The sequence below is a fragment of the Saimiri boliviensis genome, chromosome 17, assembly GCF_048565385.1.
Source record: "Saimiri boliviensis isolate mSaiBol1 chromosome 17, mSaiBol1.pri, whole genome shotgun sequence".
NCBI classification, from domain to species: Eukaryota; Metazoa; Chordata; class Mammalia; order Primates; family Cebidae; genus Saimiri; species Saimiri boliviensis.
In genome coordinates this window covers 29615371-29635607 of record NC_133465.1, presented here as the reverse complement: position 1 = coordinate 29635607, position 20237 = coordinate 29615371, and the positions used below count along the sequence as shown (strand labels likewise).

Sequence of the window (20237 nt, the reverse complement as noted above, 5' to 3'; positions counted from 1 at the left end):
GCTCATCATCACTGGTCATTAGAGAGATGCAAATCAAAACCATATTGAGATACCATCTCATACTAGTTAGAATGGCGATCATTAAAAAATCTGGAGACAACAGATGCTGGAGAGGATGTGCAGAAATAGGAACATTTTTACACTGTTGGTGGGAGTATAAATTAGTTCAACCATTGTGGAAGATAAGTGTGGTGATTCCTCAAGGACCTAAAAATAGAAATTCCCGTTTGACCCAGCAATCCCATTACTGGGTATATATCCAAAGAATTACAAATTGTTCTGTTATAAAGACATATGCACACGTATGTTCATTGTGGCACTGATTACAATAGCAAAGACCTGGAACCAACCCAAATGCCCATCGATGATAGACTAGACAAGGAAAATGTGGCACATATACACTATGGAATACTATGCAGCCATAAAAAACTATGAATTTGTGTCCTTTGTAGGGACATGGATGGATCTGGAAACCATTCTCAGGAAAATGACACAAGAACAGAAAATCAAACACCACATGTTCTCACTCATAGTCAAGTGTTGAACAGTGAGAACACATGGACACAGGGAGGGAAGCATCACACACTGGGGTCTGTTGGGGGGATTAGGGGAGGGACAGCAGGAGGTAGGTAGGTTGGGGAGGGATAACATGGGGAGAAATGCCAGATACAGGTAATGGGGGGATGGAGACAGCAAACCACATTGCCATGTATGTACCTATGCAACAATCCTGCATGATCTGCACATGTACCCCAGAATCTAAAGTACAATAAAATACATACACACACACATATATATATATAAACTGAAACAAAGAGTAAAGTCAACACAAAATAAGCAGAAGGTAGAGGATAATAAAGATCAAAGCAGAAATCAGTTGAATAGAAAATTGAGAAACAACAGAGAAAATCAATGTAACCAAAAACTGGAAATCTGAGATCAAAAACGTTGTTAAACCTCTAGCCAAACTAATCACAAAAAAAAGAGAGAAGACACAAATTTCCAATATCAGAAGTAAGAGATGATAATCACTACAGGTTTTACAGACATTAAAAGAGTAATGGGGAAATATGAACCATTTTATGTCAATAAGTTTGACAACTTGGATACAGTGAACACATTCCTTGAAGATTGCCAGTGCTCAAAGCTCACTATTGCTACTCAGGATATTACTGGGACACTTGAATGAAACTTGAATGTAGTTTGGGAATTAGATGATAGTCATGTATTGCTATTAAATGGCCTGATCTAATGGATGTACTGTGGTTCCTTAGGAAAACGTTCTTTATAGGAAATACACTCTCGGGTATATATTAAGGATGGTGAGGCATCAGATTAGCAATTTGTTTTCAATTGATTCACCTGAAAAAGTTTTTTGAGGCGGGATGGGGATGGCGACTGATGCCTATAATCTCAGCACTTTGGGAGACCAAGTTGGGAGGATTGCTTGAGCTCAAGAGTTAATACTATTTTGAGCAACATGGTGAAACCCCATCTCTACAGAAAATACAAAAATCAATTGGGCATGGTGGTGCACACCTGTGGTCCCAGCTACTTGGGAGGCTGAGGTGGGAGGATTGCTTGAGCACAGGAGGTCAAAGCTGCAGTGAGCTGAGATTGTGCCACTGCACTGCAGCCTGGGTGACAGAGCAAGACCCTGTCTCAGGAAAAAAAAAGAAAAAGAAAAAAAGCTCTTTGAACTCTACTTGCAGTTTTTTGGGTAAGTTTAAGACTGTTTCAAAATAAAATCCTTTTTTAAAAAAAATTGTGACCAGTACTTAAGTACCTTGGCACATATTTTAACAGGAATGTTTCTTTTACAGCGGAAAGAAAGCCTCCTTTATTTAATATGAATGCAATGAGTGCCTTATATCACATAGCCCAAAATGAATCCCCTACACTACAGTCTAATGAATGGTGAGTATTGTTAAGATATATATTGCTCAATGTTGAATAAATGAAATGCTTTTTCCTAATCTGTTACCAAAATGATTTAATTTCAATTAGGTAAAATGTATCACCTTATAAGATATTAAAATGTTATTTTATCCTTTTAAATATTGTATATATCCTTTGTCGTGTCTCCATTTCATAGCATATGTATAACAGTTCAGAAAAGGATGAATGATGTCACATGAATGCAGAAAGTATTCATCTTCATAAGAATTTATATTTCACTTTTCCTTTAAATTTAGGAGTATATAATCCTAATTAATAAATTTAAACATCAATATTTTATAACTAAAATATATGTATTATTACAACCTATAGTGCTATTTGATTGGAGGGTGGTTTATAATTTATGTGATATAAAAATATAGGTAAAATTATTTGACTTTATCAAAATTACCAGGTAATTAAAAATTTTGGGATCACTCTAATTATAATATTTGTTACTCATTTTTATCTGATATTCCTTCTAGGGCTTCCTTGATTTGATAAAATGTAGTTTATTTATGTAAAGAGGTTTATGGACAACAGATTCACAATTTTAGAAAACTAGTATTTCTATCAACAGTAGAAAGTTGTAGTAGAAAATTAATTCCTCAGGTGTATCTAGCATTTGATAAATTCTAGGGGAATGTCTAGCGTATTTAATAAATACTTTGAAATTCACAGATATATAAATTAGGGATACTAAATTATTTAAAGATTACATAATTATGGCATATTGATATGAGTCTTTGCCACTTAAGAATGTGCCATATGGCTGGGTGCGGTGGCTCATGTCTATAATCCCATCACTTTGGGAGGCCAAGGCAGGTGGATCACAAGGTCAAGAGATTGAGACCATCCTGGTCAACATGGTGAAACCCCATCTCTACTAAAAATACAAAAATTAGCTGGGCATGGTGGCGCACACCTGTAGTCCTAGCTACTTCGGAGGCTGAGGCAGGAGAATTGCCTGAACCCAGGAGGTGGAGGTTGCAGTGAGCCGAGATCGCGCCACTGCACTCCAGCCTGGGTAACAAGAGCGAAAATCCGTCTCAAAAAAAAAAAAAAATATGCCGTATAACTCTACTAAACGAATAATGCTAAAATTCTGTGCCAAAAGATTATTTCTCTATAACTCTGTGTTTAGAATTATACAGAATGAATCTTTTGACATTGAGTTTAGTGTTATGGTATGCTTTAGTACATTTTGCACTGCTATAACAGAATATCAGAGGCTAGGTAATTTGTAAAGAACAGACATTTATTTCTCACTTTCTGGAGGCTGGGAAGTCCAGGATGAAGGCACTGGCAGATTAGGCCCTGGTCCTCCTGCTTCCAAGATAGTGCCTTTAACTCTTCATCCTTCGGAGGGGAGAAGCATTGTGTCCTCACATGGCAAAGAACAGGAGAGAGAGAGAACCCTCTCCCACAAGTCCTTTTTATAGCAGCATTAATCCTCATGACCTGAACACCATTAGGCCCCACCTCCCGACACTGTCGCATTGGAGATTAAGTTTCAGTATTCATTTTGGAGAAAACAAAAACACTGAAACCATATCTGTTACATATAAGTAATAAATAGATTGAACACAGACTGTGTTTGAGACTTGGGGATTTATAAAAGAATTTTTGCCTACAAGGAACTTAAAATCTTATTTGAATATTAGAGACAAACATTGACGGAGTAATTATTTACTGCCTTACTTATTGAACTCTTGTCAATAACACTGTATAATAATGTGTTACAGACTTCTAATGTTTTTAAAAATACCTTTTTTTTTTTTGGAGACTTGAGTTTTGCTCATGTGCAGTGGTGCAATCTTGGCTTACTACAACCTCTGCCTCCTGAGTTCAAGTGATTTTCCTACCTCAGCCTCCCGAGTAGCTGGGATTACAGGAGCCCTCAACGACACCTGGCTAATTTTGTATTTTTAGTAGAGAAGGGATTTTCTCCATGTTGGTCAGGCTGATCTCCAACTCCTGACCTCTGGTAATCCACCCGCCTCAGCCTCCCAAAGTGCTGGGATTACAGGAGTGAGCCACTTCGTCTGGCTTTTAAAAATATCTTAATTGGTTTTCTAGGTTTAATGGAAGTCATATCCATTTGCTCAGGGGCACCAAATACTCAGGTATAAAAATGTTCTCTTCAGAGCAGATAGAGTGATATTCTGAAACGTGCTATATAGAAGACGATCCAAGGGGCAAATAAGAAAGAGCTTATTGTAAGAAAGCTTTTTTTTTTTTTTTTTTTTTTTTTAAATAAAGATGGGGTTTCACCATGATGGTCAGGCTGGTCTTGAACTCCTGACCTCAGGTGATCCACCCACCTCGGCCTCTCAAAGTGCTAGGATTACAGGCATGAGCCACAGCGCCTGGCCAAGAAAGCTTATTATAAGAGGTCTTATAGTAAGAAAGAGCTTATTATAAGGAAGGCTTAGCAAAGAGGAAAAGAAAAGGGATATGGAAAGGAATGTTATCTTGGATTTGAATGTAAAAATAAAAAGTAGATAGGCTTCCCTCATTCTGCCTCAATGTAGTATGAGTTGTGATATGTAAATATATAGGAGCAGGATTTTAAAAGTTATCTGTGTGAGTTTATCTTTAGAAAATGGTAACCATTCCTTGGTTGCTTTCCATAGATTTTCATAGACTTACATGAAACTATATAGTCTCTGCTTTTTTTTAAGAATTCCCTTTCCATTCCCCCTCCCACCAGTAGGCACTTGCCTTGATTTGTGGATGTATTTTTAAAGGAAATAGCAATGTGTTCACTTGATACTTTCCTTTACAATAGGTCTGATTATTTTCGAAACTTTGTAGATTCTTGCCTCCAGAAAATCCCTCAAGATCGTCCTACATCAGAGGAACTTTTAAAGGTCAGTTCTATTATAGTTTATTTATTTTATTTTAAGACAAGGTCTCGGCCGGGCGCGGTGGCTCAAGCCTGTAATCCCAGCACTTTGGGAGGCCGAGGCGGGTGGATCACGAGGTCGAGAGATCGAGACCATCCTGGTCAACATGGTGAAACCCCGTCTCTACTAAAAATACAAAAAAACTAGCTGTGCGTGGTGGCGCGTGCCTGTAATCCCAGCTACTCAGGAGGCTGAGGCAGGAGAATTGCCTGAGCCCAGGAGTTGGAGGTTGCGGTGAGCCGAGATCGTGCCATTGCACTCCAGCCTGGGTAACAAGAGCGAAACTCCGTCTCAAAAAAAAAAAAAAAAAAAAGACAAGGTCTCACTTTGTCACCCAGGCTGGAGTGCAGTGGCACAATCACGACTCCTGCAGCCTTGACCACAAGGCTCAAGCGATCCTCCCACCTCAGCCTCCCACTATACTGACTACAGACACCACTATACCTGGCTAATTTTTGTGTTTGTGGTAAAAACAGGGTTTTGCCACATTGCCGAAGCTGGTATCGAATTCCTGGGCTCACATGATTCACCTGACTCAGCCTCTCAGTGCTGGGATTACAGGCGTGAGCCACCAGTTCTATTATACTTTAAATTTGTTCTTACCCCTAAGAAATGATTGTAAAGAATGTGTTTTATTATATGATTCTGAATTAGGATTAAGTAACTCTACTAGTTTTTACTGAAATACTTGTTTTTTATACTGTTGTTTCTGGGAACTTTTCTTAGATACTAAATTTTTTTTTTCTTTTTTTATAGATACTAAATTAAAAAAATTTTTTTTTCAAATTGATTAGCTGCTTTTACCGTGTCTAAATATATAGCCAAGTATTCAAATAGCTAAATACTTATATGTGCAAGAATATGTTTATGAGTTATAAATTTTAATTCATGTGGAATAGTGTCTTATTTCAGAGTTGATAAAACATAGTTTAACGTTTTGCTTGATTTGTTTTTGTTTTTGTTTTTTTTTGAGACAGAGTCTCGCTTTGTTACCCAGGCTGGAGTGCAATGGCCCAATCTCAGCTCACTGCAACCTCCAATTCCCTGGTTCAAGCAATTCTCCTGCCTTAGCCTCCCAAATAGTTGAGACTACAGGTGCCTGCCACCATGCCTGGCTAATTATTGTATTTTTAGTAGAGACGGGGTTTCACCATACTGGCCAGGCTGGTCTCAAACTCTTAACCTTGTGATCTGCCCACCTTAGGCCTCCCAAAATGCTGGGATTATAGGTGTGAGCCACCATGCCCAGGCTTTTGCTTAATTTTTAGATCTGCCGCACTTAATATATTGATCTGTCCAATATTAATATAATGTGAAAGCAAGATATATAACATGAATGTATTTACATTACATGTGGGAGAAGAGGAGCTTGAAAATAATACTTCTGTTTCCTTATTTGGAGATATATTTTTCTAACTTAGCAATGAAATATTTTAAAAATATGTGAGTTCTATTCAGTTTTCAGCAGACTTGGTTAACTAATTTAAATACATGATTTGTGTATGCTTTCTGGTCTTAAAAAATTATTTCAGGCCGGGCACGGTGGCTCAAGCCTATAATCCCAGCACTTTGGGAGGCCGAGGCGGGTGGATCACGAGGTCAAGAGATCGAGACCATCCTGGTCAATGTGGTGAAACCCCGTCTCTACTAAAAATACAAAAAATTAGCTGGGCATGGTGGCGCATGCCTATAATCCCAGCTACTCAGGAGGCTGAGGCAGGAGAATTGCCTGAACCCAGGAGGCGGAGGTTGCGGTGAGCCGAGATCGTGCCTTTGCACTCCAGCCTGGGTAACAAGAGCGAAACTCCGTAACAACAACAAAAAAAAAAATTATTTCATTTGAGGGTTGTCTTATTAATAGCAATAGTAATATTGTTGACTTTATCATAGTTCTTAAAATATCTACATTAGACATTGATAAGTAGGATTTGACTCTCTCTTTTTGGGACCCCAAGGAATCTTTTTAATCTTTCACTATAAGATTTAAGTAAACTGGCTGGGCCATGTGGCTCACACCTGTTATCTCAGCACTTTGGGAGGCCGAGGTACAAGTGGATCACAAGGTTAGGAGCTGGAGACCGAGACCAGCCTGGCCAAGATGGTGAAACCCCATCTCTACTAAAAATACACAAATTAGCTGGGCGTAGTGGCGTGCACCTATAATCTCAGCTACTCAGGAGGCTGAGGAAGAAGAATCGCTTGAACTGGAGGCAGAGGTTGCAGTGAGCCACTGCACTCCAGCCTGGGTGACAGAGTGAGACTCCATCTCAAAAAAAAAAAAAAAAAGAAAAAGATTAAGTAAACTATATTTACACTAATGTCTTAGAAATTCAAGCAAGTTCAGTTTATTTTCACTGACACATCAGTTAAAGCCACAAATTAATTTGAAAGGATCACATATATATTCAGCAGTATTATTTGCACCCACAGTGTACAGAAAAACCATGCAAAATTTCAGTAATGGTTGAGAAATACCGGGCAGTAAGCTTACTCGTCTTTTAAGAAATGAAAGCCTGAATAAATAGGCACTCATAGTAGCTAGCAGAAGCGTTAATATAGCTGGGAATTATATTGGTTAAAAAAAAATAAGCAGCCGGCCACGGTGGCTCACGCCTGTAATCCCAGCACTTTGGGAGGCTGACGTGGGCAGGTCACGAAGTCAGGAGTTCAAGACCAGCCTGGCCAACATGGTTAAACCCTGTCTCTACTTTAAAAACAAAACAAAACTACGCATGGTGGTACGTGCTTGTAGTCCCAGCTCCTTAGGAGGCGGAGGTTGCAGTAAGCCGAGATCGTGCCACTGCACTCCAGCCTGGGCAACAGAGTAAGACTCTTGTCTCAAAAAAAAAAGCAAAATCTAACAAACAGTGAAACTTAGAAATATAAGGTTTTTGGCCGGGCGCGGTGGCTCAAGCTTGTAATCCCAGCACTTTGGGAGGCCGAGGCGGGTGGATCACGAGGTCGAGAGATCGAGACCATCCTGGTCAACATGGCGAAACCCTTCTCTACTAAAAATACAAAAAATTAGCTGGGCATGGTGGCGTGTGCCTGTAATCCCAGCTACTCAGGAGGCTGAGGCAGGAGAATTGCCTGAACCCGGGAGGCGGAGGTTGCGGTGAGCCGAGATCGCGCCATTGCACTCCAGCCTGGGTAACGAGAGCGAAACTCCGTCTCAAAAAAAAAAAAAAAAAAAAAAAGAAAAGAAATACAAGGTTTTATGTTTTTGGATAAGACAATATTGTAAATAGTAGGTCAGGCACGGTGGCCCATGCCTGTAACCCCAACTCTTTGGGAAGCTGAGATGGGCGGATCATTTGAGGTCAGCAGTTTGAGATCAGCCTGGACAACATGGCAAAACCCTATTTATACTAAAAATACAAAAATTAGCCGAGTGTGGTGGTGTACACCTGTGGTCCCAACTACTCAGGAGGCTGAGGCACGAAAATTGTTTGAACCCTTGGAAGCGGAGGTTGCAGTGAGCCAAGATTGCACCACTGCACTCTAGCTTGGGCAATAGAATGAGATTCTGTCCCCAAAAAAGAAAAAAAAAAGGAAAGAAAGAGGAAGACAATGTTGTAAAAAGGAAGAATGTGACTGGCTTCTTACATTTGCCAAATATAAGGAAAAGAAGCCTTTCTAACTCACGTAGTAGTAACCCAGCCCACTAATATTTGGTGATTAGATCCTAAGTCTGCATATATTAATAATATTCATTTGCCTGGCCTCTAGTATGTATTATCACAGCCCTATTTGAAATGATAGGAAATATTTGTAATGAGCTTCTTATCTTTTGGCCTAATTACATTTCTGTTGCAGTCCATCATAAAGAAAAAAAATTAATAAAAAATTTTTAATGTATGAAGCTATTTATCATGTAATTAAAAATTGGAAATAGCTGCCCCAAATTAGAGTAATGTTTAAATAATTCGGTCACAAACATTTGATGAAATATTCTACAGGCATTATGTTTATGGGTTTTAAATAATAATTATTAATTTTTTGTTTCAGAGACAGAGTCTTGCTCTGTCACCCAGGCTGGAGTGCAGTTACATGATCTCAGCTCACTGCAACCTCCACCTCCTCGATTCAAGTGATTCTCATGCCTCAGCCTTCTGAGTAGCTGGGATTACAGGCCTACACCTCCACGCCCTGCTAATTTTTAATATTCTTAGGATTTCACTATATTGGCCAGGTTGGTCTTGAACTCCTGACCTCAAGTGATCTTCCTGCCTTGGCCTCTCAAAGCGCTGTGATAACAGGTCTGAGCCACTGCGCCCAGCTAAAATAATAATACTTATGACTGAAAATGGAATAAAATATTGTATGAGGCTGGGCGCAGTGGTTCATGCCTGTAATCCCAGTGCTTTGGGAGGACAAGCTGGGAGGGTCACTTGAGGCCAGGAGTTCAAGACCAGCCTGGGCAACATAGCAAGACCCTGTCTCTACCACCCCCACCAAAAGAAGAAATATTAGCCGGAAATGGTGGTGCATACCTGTAGTCATAACTGCTTGAGAGGCTGAGGTAGGAGGATTGCTTGAGTCCAGAAGTTTAAGGTTGCAGTGGGCTATGATTCATAGTTACAACTCTTTGCATAAAGAAGAAATAAATTTGAGCTAACAAAGAAGGTAAAAGTTGTCTAAGAATTCAAAGATATCTCATGGAACTCAAGGGATGGCTGGATATGTCTTTCTGGAATATACATGCTAACTATATATCTACAAAACAAATTTTATACATAGAAAATTTCTGAAAAGAAGTATGTTACAGTGTAATAGTGATCATCATAATGGTGGAATTGTTTTTTCTACTTTTTGTATTTGATAAAGTTAAATTATATTAAATGCTAGGTTATAAAAAGCAGTAATAATTTAATGGCTTTTAATCCCTGTTAGTATTTTATGAAGAATATTGTTCATGCAGCATATAAAGAAACCCATAATACCTAAGTTCGTCTTTCATAATTCACCATCACTAAATACATTCCTGTTGAAACCTAATATGACTTAGAACTGAACATGTTTTTTTTATGAAATCATCAGTTCTTAGAATATGTAAACCTTGAAAGCTTTGATTGGGCTTAATTCTTAGTGTTTAGACCCTTCAATTTTTTTTTTTTTTTTGAGATATAGCCCAGGCTGGAGTGCATGCAGTGGCGTGATCTTGGCTTACTGTAACCTCTGCTTCCCAGGTCCCGGTTCAAGTAATTCTCCTACCTCAGCCTCACAAGTAGCTGGGATTACAGGCATGCACCACCATGCCCAGCTAATTTATATATTTTTAGTAGAGATGGGGTTTCACCATGTTGGTCAGGCTAGTCTTGAACTCTTCTTAACCTCGTGATCCACCCGCCTCAGCTTCCCAAAGTGCTGGGATTACAGGCGTGAGCCACCGTGCCCCACCAACCCTTCAATTATTTTAACTCTGCATTTTTAGTTGGCCAACAAAAATATGTTCAAAATAAAGAAAAAAAATTATGTTCCAGTTTTATAAAATGTACAGGAGTACTTATATACAGAGTACATGTATGTAAGTTATAATTTTATAAATAGAAATTTAACAGAATTATTTAGCTATAGATTATATGCATTATCTGTCATAGGATATTATCTGTAGGGTCTGAGAAGGAGTACATTGGCATTAATTGAAGAAAAAAAGAAAATCAGGCTTTTACCTTCTACTCTATTTAGCACATGTTTGTTCTTCGGGAGCGCCCTGAAACTGTGTTAATAGATCTCATTCAGAGGACAAAGGATGCAGTAAGAGAGCTGGACAATCTGCAATATCGAAAGATGAAAAAACTACTTTTCCAGGAGGCACATAATGGACCAGCAGTAGAAGCACAGGAAGAAGAAGAGGTAATAGATTAAAAATGACTCCAATGTTGAGTTTTCTCTATTGGTTTCTTTCCTTATGCAGCTTGCCCTGCCATAATATACCTTATATACCAAGAGTTTCCAGGTTGTAGTTTCTTAACACTGGTCCTATAGAATCCCAGTTGGGTGAGGGAGGTGGGGGGGAAGGTCCTTTTTTCTTGGAAAAATAAGAAAAAAAAATTTTTTTTTGTTTAAACTCTTTTTAATCATGTTAGATCGCATGTTTTAAATCCAACCCCTTTATGCTATATGTTGTCATAGTGAAGGTTCTTTATTAAAGAAACCTGTTCACCTTTGTTTAATCTAGTCCTTCTCTAATTTCTTGGCCACTGAACCACCCCACCCTTTTTTTTTTTTTTTTTTTTTTTTTGAGATGGAGTTTTGCTCTTGTTGCCTAGGCTGAAGTGCAATGACATGATCTCGGCTCACTGCAAACTCTGCCTCCCAGGTTCAAGTGATTCTCATGCCTCAACCTCCCGATTAGCTGGGATTACAGGCACATACCACCACACCTGGCTAATGTTTGTTTTGTTGTGTGGGTTGGTTTTTTTTTTTTTTTTTTTTTTTTTATAGTAGAGATGGGGTTTCACCACGTGGCAGAGCTGGTCTTGAACTCCTGACCTCATGTGGTCCACCCACCTTGGCCTCCCAAAGTGCTGGGATTACAGGCATGGGCCGCTGTGCCCGGCCTGAACCCTTTTTTGACTGATTGTCCAGTTCCATGTGATGTGCTTTTAGAAGTTCTTGAAATTACAGAATCTGAAGGTTGGATGTACTCTCTCAGAAGTCATGAGAAAGTTTCTAGGCATTCTACTTTGTCACCAAGGAAACTTGATTTCATTCTATCTACACTGGTTTTGTTTGTTTTTGTAAGATAGGGTTTTGCTCTGTAGCCCAGTTTGGAGGTGGTACGATCTCAGCTCACTGCAACCTCCACCTCCTAGGTTCAAGTGATTTTACCCCTTCAGCCTCCTGAGTAGCTGGGGCTACAGGCATGTGCCATCACACCCAACTAATTTTTTTTATTTTTAGTAGACACAAGGTTTCACTATGTTGGCCGGGCTGTTCTTGAACTCCTGGCCTCAAGTGATCTGTCTGCCTCAGCCTCCCAAAGTGCCGGGATTACAAGTGTGAGCCACTGCACCCAGCCTACACTATTCTAAAATACTCATTTTACAGACGAGGAAAGCATGGCTGAGAATCATTAAGTTGCTCACTGTAGATAGAGGAACATGGGTTCAAATTCATAACCTCTTTTACTCTCAAGGCCAAGTTCTTTCTGTGTTATCTCTCAGGGAGAATGGAAATGCAGATTTGCTATGGAAGTGTTACAAACTTCCTCATGAAGAAATATAAAGTAAATTATGTGTAAAACTATTTTTTCTCTAAATATTTTGTTTCTTCTTTGCCCCTGGCAGAATTCCAAAAATTTTATTCTTTTCTTTTGCTTTCCATTGAGAGAGACCACTTTGCATTCTGAAACCATGAAAAATAGTTTCTTTTTTTTTTTTTTAAATATCACTAAATAATTAACGAACAGTCAAATATAAGACTTTCTAAACTTACAATTTTTGATTTGGGGATTTTTTTTTTTTTTAGTTCTTAATGGCAGTCACTAGAAAATTGGGATTATTTCAGGTATGTGAAATACTTTAATAAAGTTGTGAAATGAATAAAATTCTATGTAGGTAAATCATTAACAACATCTTTGTTAGGCTAGGGATATAAGATATGTCCATATATGTATATATATATATATATATATGTCTGTATTTTATTAAATTCTGCATATCTTACAGAATTCTGGTATGGTAAGACTACTGTAACGTTGGTGCCCATATACTACAGGCTGCCTGTTTTCTTATGATTGTCATTTGAAATAATATAATGTGTAATTGTTAGTTTACACAAGAATAGTTAGGAATTAACGTTAAATTATTTGGTGGTAAAAAGATAATCTAAAGTTCCCCCAAAACCTAATTGAAATGCAAGAAAAAATAATGAAAGACAAGAAAGGTAATCTAGAGACTGTTTTCAGGAATAAAGAAGAATCTGCTTGTAAAAGGCTGATTTAATAAGGAAGAATAACAACTACAATGGGGTTTTTAGTACTTTTTTTTTTAAATGCTCCTTATGGAGCAGGGCTACTGCATAGGCAGTGAGCCCAAAATAACCAGTACTTTTTTTTTTAAGGAGGATTGGTATTAACCAAAAATTATTGAGAAATGAGCAGGATCTCTATATATACCCCATGAGATATATTGTAGAAATGGTTATAAAAAAAAAAGTCAGGCAATTGAGAGAAAATATTATACTTTGAAAATCACCCAAAACTGGGCAACTGACTTTGTTGTAGACAATTTGTTGAGTTTTTTGTTATTTACTTGTTGGTCAATTTTGTTTTTCAATAAACTAGTAGTTGATAAACTTTCTGGTCTTGGAAAAATCAAAGGAATTTCTCATGATAGACCAAATTTCTAATGAGACTCTGTGCCAGATGGTGTGCTAGGTGCTTATAATCAAGAATTCAGAAGAGATAAAAATATTTGAACTGAATCTGAATCTTCTTTTCTCTTAGGAACAAGATCATGGTGTTGGCCGGACAGGAACAGTGAATAGTGTTGGAAGTAATCAGTCTATTCCCAGTATGTCCATCAGTGCCAGCAGCCAAAGCAGTAGTGTTAACAGTCTTCCAGATGTCTCAGATGACAAGAGTGAGCTAGACATGATGGAGGGAGACCACACAGTGATGTCTAACAGTTCTGTTATCCACTTAAAACCTGTGAGTATTTGGATTTCTGTGAAAAAAATTCATTGTTGGTAAACTGTTTTCTTCATGTGTATAGTTTAAGAGAAGGAAGAATGAAAAAAAGGAAGTTTCCACAAGTTTGGAACATAGCTAGACACCTGTAATCCCAGCACTTTGGGAGGCCGAGGAGGTTGGATCATTTGAGGCCAGGAGTTTGAGACTCACCTGGCCAACATGGTGAAACCCTTTCTCTACTAAAAATACAAAAATTAGCTAGGCCTGGTGGTGCATGCCTGTACTTCCAGCCACTTGGGAGGTTGAGCTGGGAGGTGGAGGTTGCAGTGAGCCACGATGGCACCACTGCAGTCCAGCCTGGGTGACAGAGTGAGACCCTGTCTCAAAAAAAAAGAAGTTTGGAACTTTTTTTTTTAATGGAAATAACCTTGGTAACTCCTAACCTGTTATCTCCATTTGCAAAATTAATGTTTTCAGAATAAAAAAAGAATGTGGAATTATTTCAAAATATTAGAAGAAAAGATACAGAAATTTCAAATATGTTATTTGAAGTCATTTACATCGAAAATAAAATACTAAAAAATAGAAAGGATTCACATGAAATTCATGATAATGGTTGCCTTTAGGGAGTGAGAAATGGTTGGGATGAGTGATGATCAAATGTGACTTTTATGTTATCCATATGTTTATTTTATTTATTTATTTATTTTTTTTGAGATGGAGTCTCACTCTGTTGCCCAGGCTGGAGAGCAGTGGCTGCAATCTTGGCTCACTGCAACCTCCACCTCTCAGGTTCAAGTGATCCTCCTGGCTCAGCCTCACAGGTAGCTGGAATTACAGGCACGTACCACCCTGCCTGGCTAATTTTTGTATTCTTAGTAGAGATAAGGTTTCACCCTGTTGGCCAGGCTGGTCTTGAACTCCTGACCTCAAGTGATCCACCCACCTCAGCATCCCAAAGTGCTGGGATTACAAGTGTGAGCCACCGTGCCAAGATGTTTATATCTTAAAAATAAAGCTGAATGTAATGGTAGAAAATGTGGATTCTGGGTTTAGGAAATGTGGCTGTTTACTGCATTATTCTTTACGTTTTTGAGTATAAAATTTTACATTTCCTGAAAAATATTGGAAAGTCAGGTAACTCCTTTTAACAATTAATAGAAATGCTAAGGCTGGGAGTGGAAACCCACCCCTGTAATACCAGCACTTTGGGAAACTGAGGTGGGCAGATTGATTGAGACTGGAGTTGGAGGCCAGCTTGGTCAATGTGGTGAAACCCTGTCTCTACAAAAAATTTAAAAATTAGCTTAGCATGGTGGTGCATGCTTCTAATCCCAGCTACTAAGGAGGCTAAGGTGGGAGGATCACTTGAACCCAGGAGTTAGATGTTGCAGTGAGCCAAGAATGCACTACTGTACCTCAGCCTAGGTGACAGAGTCAGACTGTATCTCAAAAAACAAACAAAAATAGGAATGCTTCCTTTTTCACTTCACTGCTTGCATTGTTATCTAAAAGTAGTAGGTAATCCCATCACTTTGGCAGGCTAAGGTGGGTGGATCACAAGGTCAAGAGATCGAGACCATCCTGACCAACATGATGAAACCCCGTCTCTACTAAAAATACAAAAGTTTGCCGGGCGTGGTGGTGTGCACTTGTTGTCCCAGCTACTTGGGAGGCTGAGGCAGAAAAATCACTTGAGCCAGGAAGGGGAGGTCGCAATGAGCCCAGATCCCACCACTACGCTCAGCTTGGTGACAGAGCGAGACTCCACCTCGAAAAAAAAAAAGATTACGAGATTTGGCATATGCCTATGGTTCCAGCTACTGAAGAGGCTGAGTACTGGAGTCCCAGTACTGGAGTAGTGGAGGATCAGTTGAGCCTTGGAGATCAAGACTGCAGTGAGCCTTGATCCTACCACTGCACTGCAGTCTGGGCAACAAAATGAGGCCCTGTCTAAAAAAAAAAAAGTTGATTCCCATAATTAATTGGTTGCTACTTAATTAATGTTCATTCTCTTCAGCTAACGAATTGAGTTCAAGGAAAGATATCAGCCCTTAAGTTTTTTACAACTCTTTTTGTTTTGCTTGTTTTGGACAGATGGCAGAAGTATCATAAAGGTAGCTCCATTGCTTCCAAAACCAAAGAGGCTTTGAGCAATTTATTTTCTACTACTCCTATTTAAAACATTGACTATATTGGCTACATGTTTCACCATCTTTGTTTTCAACTTACATTAAAGCTTTTCAATTTTGCATATAATCTAGTCATGTGCCAGGCACAGTAATCCCAACACTTTGGGAGGCCAAGGCAGACAGATTGCTGGAACCCAGTAGTTTAAGATCATCCTGGGCAACATAGCAAAATGCCATCTCTACAAAAAATAAAAAAGTTAGCTGGGCATAGTAGTGCATGCCTGTGGTCCCAGCTACCTGGGAGGCTGAGGCAGAAGGATCACTTGAACCCAGAAAGTTGAGGATGCGGTGAGCTAATCAGTCAATCCAGTCATGTGCATTTCCTTCTTTTGAGTCTGTGTACTATTTTATACACTGTACAAAAAATTTCTTCTAATTGTATTGAAAATAAAGCTCGGGCCGGGCACGGTGGCTCAAGCCTGTAATCCCAGCACTTTGGGAGGCCGAGGCGGGTGGATCACGAGGTCGAGAGATCGAGACCAACCTGGTCAACATGGTGAAACCCCGTCTCTACGAAAAATTCAAAAAAAATTAGCTGGGCATGGTGGCGCGTGCCTATAATCCCAGCTACTCAGGAGGCTGAGGCAGGAGAATTGCCTGAACCCAGGAGGCGGAGGTTGCGGTGAGCCGAGATCGCGCCATTGCACTCCAGCCTGGGTAACAAGAGCGAAACTCCGTCTCAAAAAAAAAAAAAAAAAAGAAAAGAAAGCTCGGTGCATTGACTCGCACTTTAATCCCAGCACTTTGGAAGGCCAAGGAGGGAAGATCGCTTGAGCCCAGGAGTACTAGACCAGCCTAGGTAACATAGGGAGACCTTGTCTCTAAAAACATAAAATTAGCCTGGCCTGATCGCCCGTGCCTATAATTCCATCTACTCAGAAGTCTGAGGTGGGCAGATCTTTTGAGCCTGGGTGATTGAAGCTACAATGAGCTATGGTCACGCCACCGTACTCCAATCTGGGTGGCACAGTGAGATCCTGTTTCTGAAAAGAAAAGAAAATCAGAGTTTCTACTTTTTTTTGCTTTTTAAAATTATGTCTTTGAGTTTTATTGATCAAGTTATCTTTAAACTTTAATTTCCATAAAGGTTCAAACAAACTGTTCACCTTACATAGTATTGTCTCTTTTTTTGCCTAGGAGGAAGAAAATTACAGAGAAGAAGGAGATCCTAGAACAAGAACATCAGATCCACAGTCTCCACCCCAAGTATCTCGTCACAAATCGCACTATCGTAATCGAGAACACTTTGCTACTATACGGACAGCATCACTGGTATGTACTTCCCCGAATTAGAGATAAATATATTTTTCATGTGGGACCTTGGCAACACAGACTCAAGTATAGCTGTGTCTTGTTTTTTGCATTTGGGTTTTATTTTGCGAAATATTCATTCAATATTTAAGTGCCTATTATGAGAGAGATGTCATATAAAGAAATCTGAGAAATGTTAAACTAATAATGTCTTCATGACATGTGTACAAACAACTAGTATGTTAGAGTATCTTTTTTTTTTTCTTTTTTTGAGACAGAGTTTTGCTCTTTTTACCCAGGCTGGAGTGCAATGATGCGATCTCGGCTCACCGCAACCTCCGCCTTCTGGGTTCAGGCAATTCTCCTGCCTCAGCCTCCTGAGTAGCTGGGATTACAGGCACGCGCCACCATGCCCAGCTAATTTTTTTTTTTTTTTTTTGTATTTTTAGTAGAGACGGGGTTTCACCGTGTTGACCAGGATGGTCTCAATCTCTTGACCTCGTGATCCACCTGCCTCGGCCTCCCAAAGTGCTGGGATTACAGGCATGAGCCACCGCGCCCAGCCTAGAGTATCTTAAATACTTAAGATAATTATAAGGTACAAGGTACTAAACAAATTCAGGTAACTTTTGATTAGGAGCATAAATGAAGTATTTATGAAATAAATAGTATGAGTATTTAAAATTAGTAGGATTTAGGCATAGCAGGGAGAGGAGAAATGAATGATATTTCCATATAAGAAGAATGGACAATAAGGAAATATATTGTGTGAGGCTAACCAGAAAGAGGAGAATATTGGAAATGGCAAGCAATACAATTTGGTATACTCTAAATGTCATTCTGATTTTCCAGATAATAAATATGGATTATTTGTTCATTACCAGGATGCCATAATAGGGTACTTAAAATCCTAATCAGATAAGTAAGACCAAAGCATGATTAAGGATACAACTAAATTGAAAGGCTGGGTGTGGTCGTATCACTTGAGCTCATGAGTTTGAGACCAGCCTGGACAATATGATGAAAACCCATCTCTACAAAAAATACAAAATTCCTGCCAGGTGCGGTAGCTTATATCTGTAATCTCAGCACTTCAGGAGGCAGAAGTAGGTGGATCACCTGAGGTCAGGAGTTCAAGACCAGCCTGACCAACATGGCAAAACCACATCTCTGCTAAAAATAGAAAAATGAGCTGGGCATGGTAGTGTGCACCTGTAATCCCAGTTATTCAGGAGAATGAGGCTGGAGAATTGCTTGAACCTGGTGGAGGTTGCAGGGAGCTGAGATTGTGCCACTGCACTCCAGCCTGGGCAACAGAGGAAGACCCCATTTCAAAAAAAAAAAAAATTCAGCTGCATGTGGTAGCATGTGTCTGTAGTCCCATATACTTGGGAGACTGAATCAGAATTGATTGAGCCCAAGAGATGGAGCTTGCCATGAGCCAAGATCACACCACTGCACTCCAGCCTGGGTGACAGAGCCAGACCCTGTCATAAAAAAGAAAAGAGGCCAGGCATGGTGGCTCACACCTGTAATCCCAGCACTTTGGGAGGCTGAGGTGGGTGGATCACCTGAGGTCAGGTTTCGAGACCAACCTGGCCAACCTGGTGAAACCCCATCTTTACTAAAAATACAAAAATTAGCTGGGCATGGTGGCAGGCACCTGTAATCCCTGGGAGGTAGAAGTTGCAGTAAGCTGAGATAGCACCATTGCACTCTAGCCTGGGCGACAGAGTAAGACTCTGTATCCAAAAAAAAAAAAAAAAAAAAAAGGAAATATAAAGGGGAAAAAAAAAAGATATGAGAGCTATCTGACTTCTTAACTATGTAATAAGCAGATGTTTATAAATACTGTGCTGTAGTTCATCAATCTATGTGACATATGGAGTCAGGAACATAGTACCCTACCATAAGTCAGGTTATTCCCACTCTTCTGCAGCATTTCTCCAACAAGTAAATAACACTTTGAACAGAGCAAGTGGTAAAGATTGCTTAATTTTTGCATGACTGTTTTGATAAGTATGTAGAGAAGGACCAGCTCAAAGGAAAACCTCTTGGTAAGTCACTTTGGGGAGGCTGAGGCAGGCAGATCACAAGGTCAGGAGTTCAACATCAGCCTGGCCAATATGGTGAAACCCCGTCTCTACTAAAAGTACAAAAAAAATTGCTGGGCATGGTGGCAGGTGCCTGTAATCGCAGCTACTCTCGAGGCTGAGGTAGGAGAATTGCTTGAACCCAGGAGGCTGAGGTTGCAGTGAGTGGAGATTGTGCCACTACACTCCACCCTGGGCAACAGAGTAAGATTGTCTTTTAAAAACAAAAATTATGTTTGTAAATCCCAATAGTTTCATTTATTTTAGTTAAAATATTCAGAGCAGGCTGGACGCGTTGGCTCATGCCTATAATCCCAGCACTTTGGGAGGCTGAGGCGGGTGGATCACGAGGTCAAGAGATCGAGACCATCCTGGTCAACATGGTGAAACCCCATCTCTACTAGAAATACAAAAATTAGCTGGGCATGGTGGCACGTGCCTGTAGTCCCAGCTACTCAGAAGGCTGAGGTAGGAGAATTGCTTGAACTCAGGAGGCGAAGGTTGTGGTGAGCCGAGATCACGCCATTGCACTCCAGCCTGGGTAACGAGCGAAACTCCATCTCAAAAAAAAAAACCCTAAAACTAAAGATAGAACTACCATATGATTCAATAATTCCACTTCTGGGTATATATTCAAAGTAACTGAAATTAGTATGTTGAGGAGACTTCTGCACTCCCATGTTCACTGCAGCATTATTCACAGTAGCTAATCATGGAATCAACCTAAGTGTCTATCAGTAGAAGAATGGATAAAGAAAATGTAGCATATATACACAATGGAATACCATTTAGCCCTTAAAAGGGGCTGTCATTTGCAAGAACATGGTTGAATCCCAAGGATTATGCTAAGTGAAATAAGGCAAGCGCAGAAAGACAGATGACTACATGATCTCGATTTTATGTGGAATTTTTAAAAATAAAATTGAACTCATAGAACAGAGGTAGAGAGTAGAATGATGGTTACCAGAGGCTAGGGAGGGAAAGAAATGGGGGAGTTGTTGATCAAAGTGTACGAAGTTTCAGAAAGATAAGAGGAATAGGTTTTGAGACCTTTTGCACAGCCAGGTAGCTATAGTCAACAACAATATATTAACTGTTTTGAAATAACTAAATCTCAAATGTCTCATCATAAAAAATTATGCAGAAGGAAAGTGATAGATATTTAATTAGATTGATTTAATACATTGAATACATATATCAGTATATCACATGTACT

At 39.5% G+C, this 20237-nt stretch overlaps 1 protein-coding gene across 3 annotated transcripts in view; it reads left to right on the top strand.

Moving 5' to 3' along the window:
- TAOK1 (TAO kinase 1) overlaps positions 1 to 20237 on the top strand; it is a 171517-nt gene that overhangs the window by 110461 nt on the left and 40819 nt on the right. For all 3 annotated transcript variants that reach the window (XM_074388433.1, XM_039476870.2, XM_074388432.1), the window contains exons 9-13: positions 1824 to 1917; positions 4730 to 4811; positions 10536 to 10703; positions 13300 to 13503; positions 16815 to 16949. In XM_074388433.1, coding sequence (XP_074244534.1) covers positions 1824 to 1917; positions 4730 to 4811; positions 10536 to 10703; positions 13300 to 13503; positions 16815 to 16949 — 683 coding nt within the window. The remainder of the gene's footprint in view (positions 1 to 1823; positions 1918 to 4729; positions 4812 to 10535; positions 10704 to 13299; positions 13504 to 16814; positions 16950 to 20237) is intronic.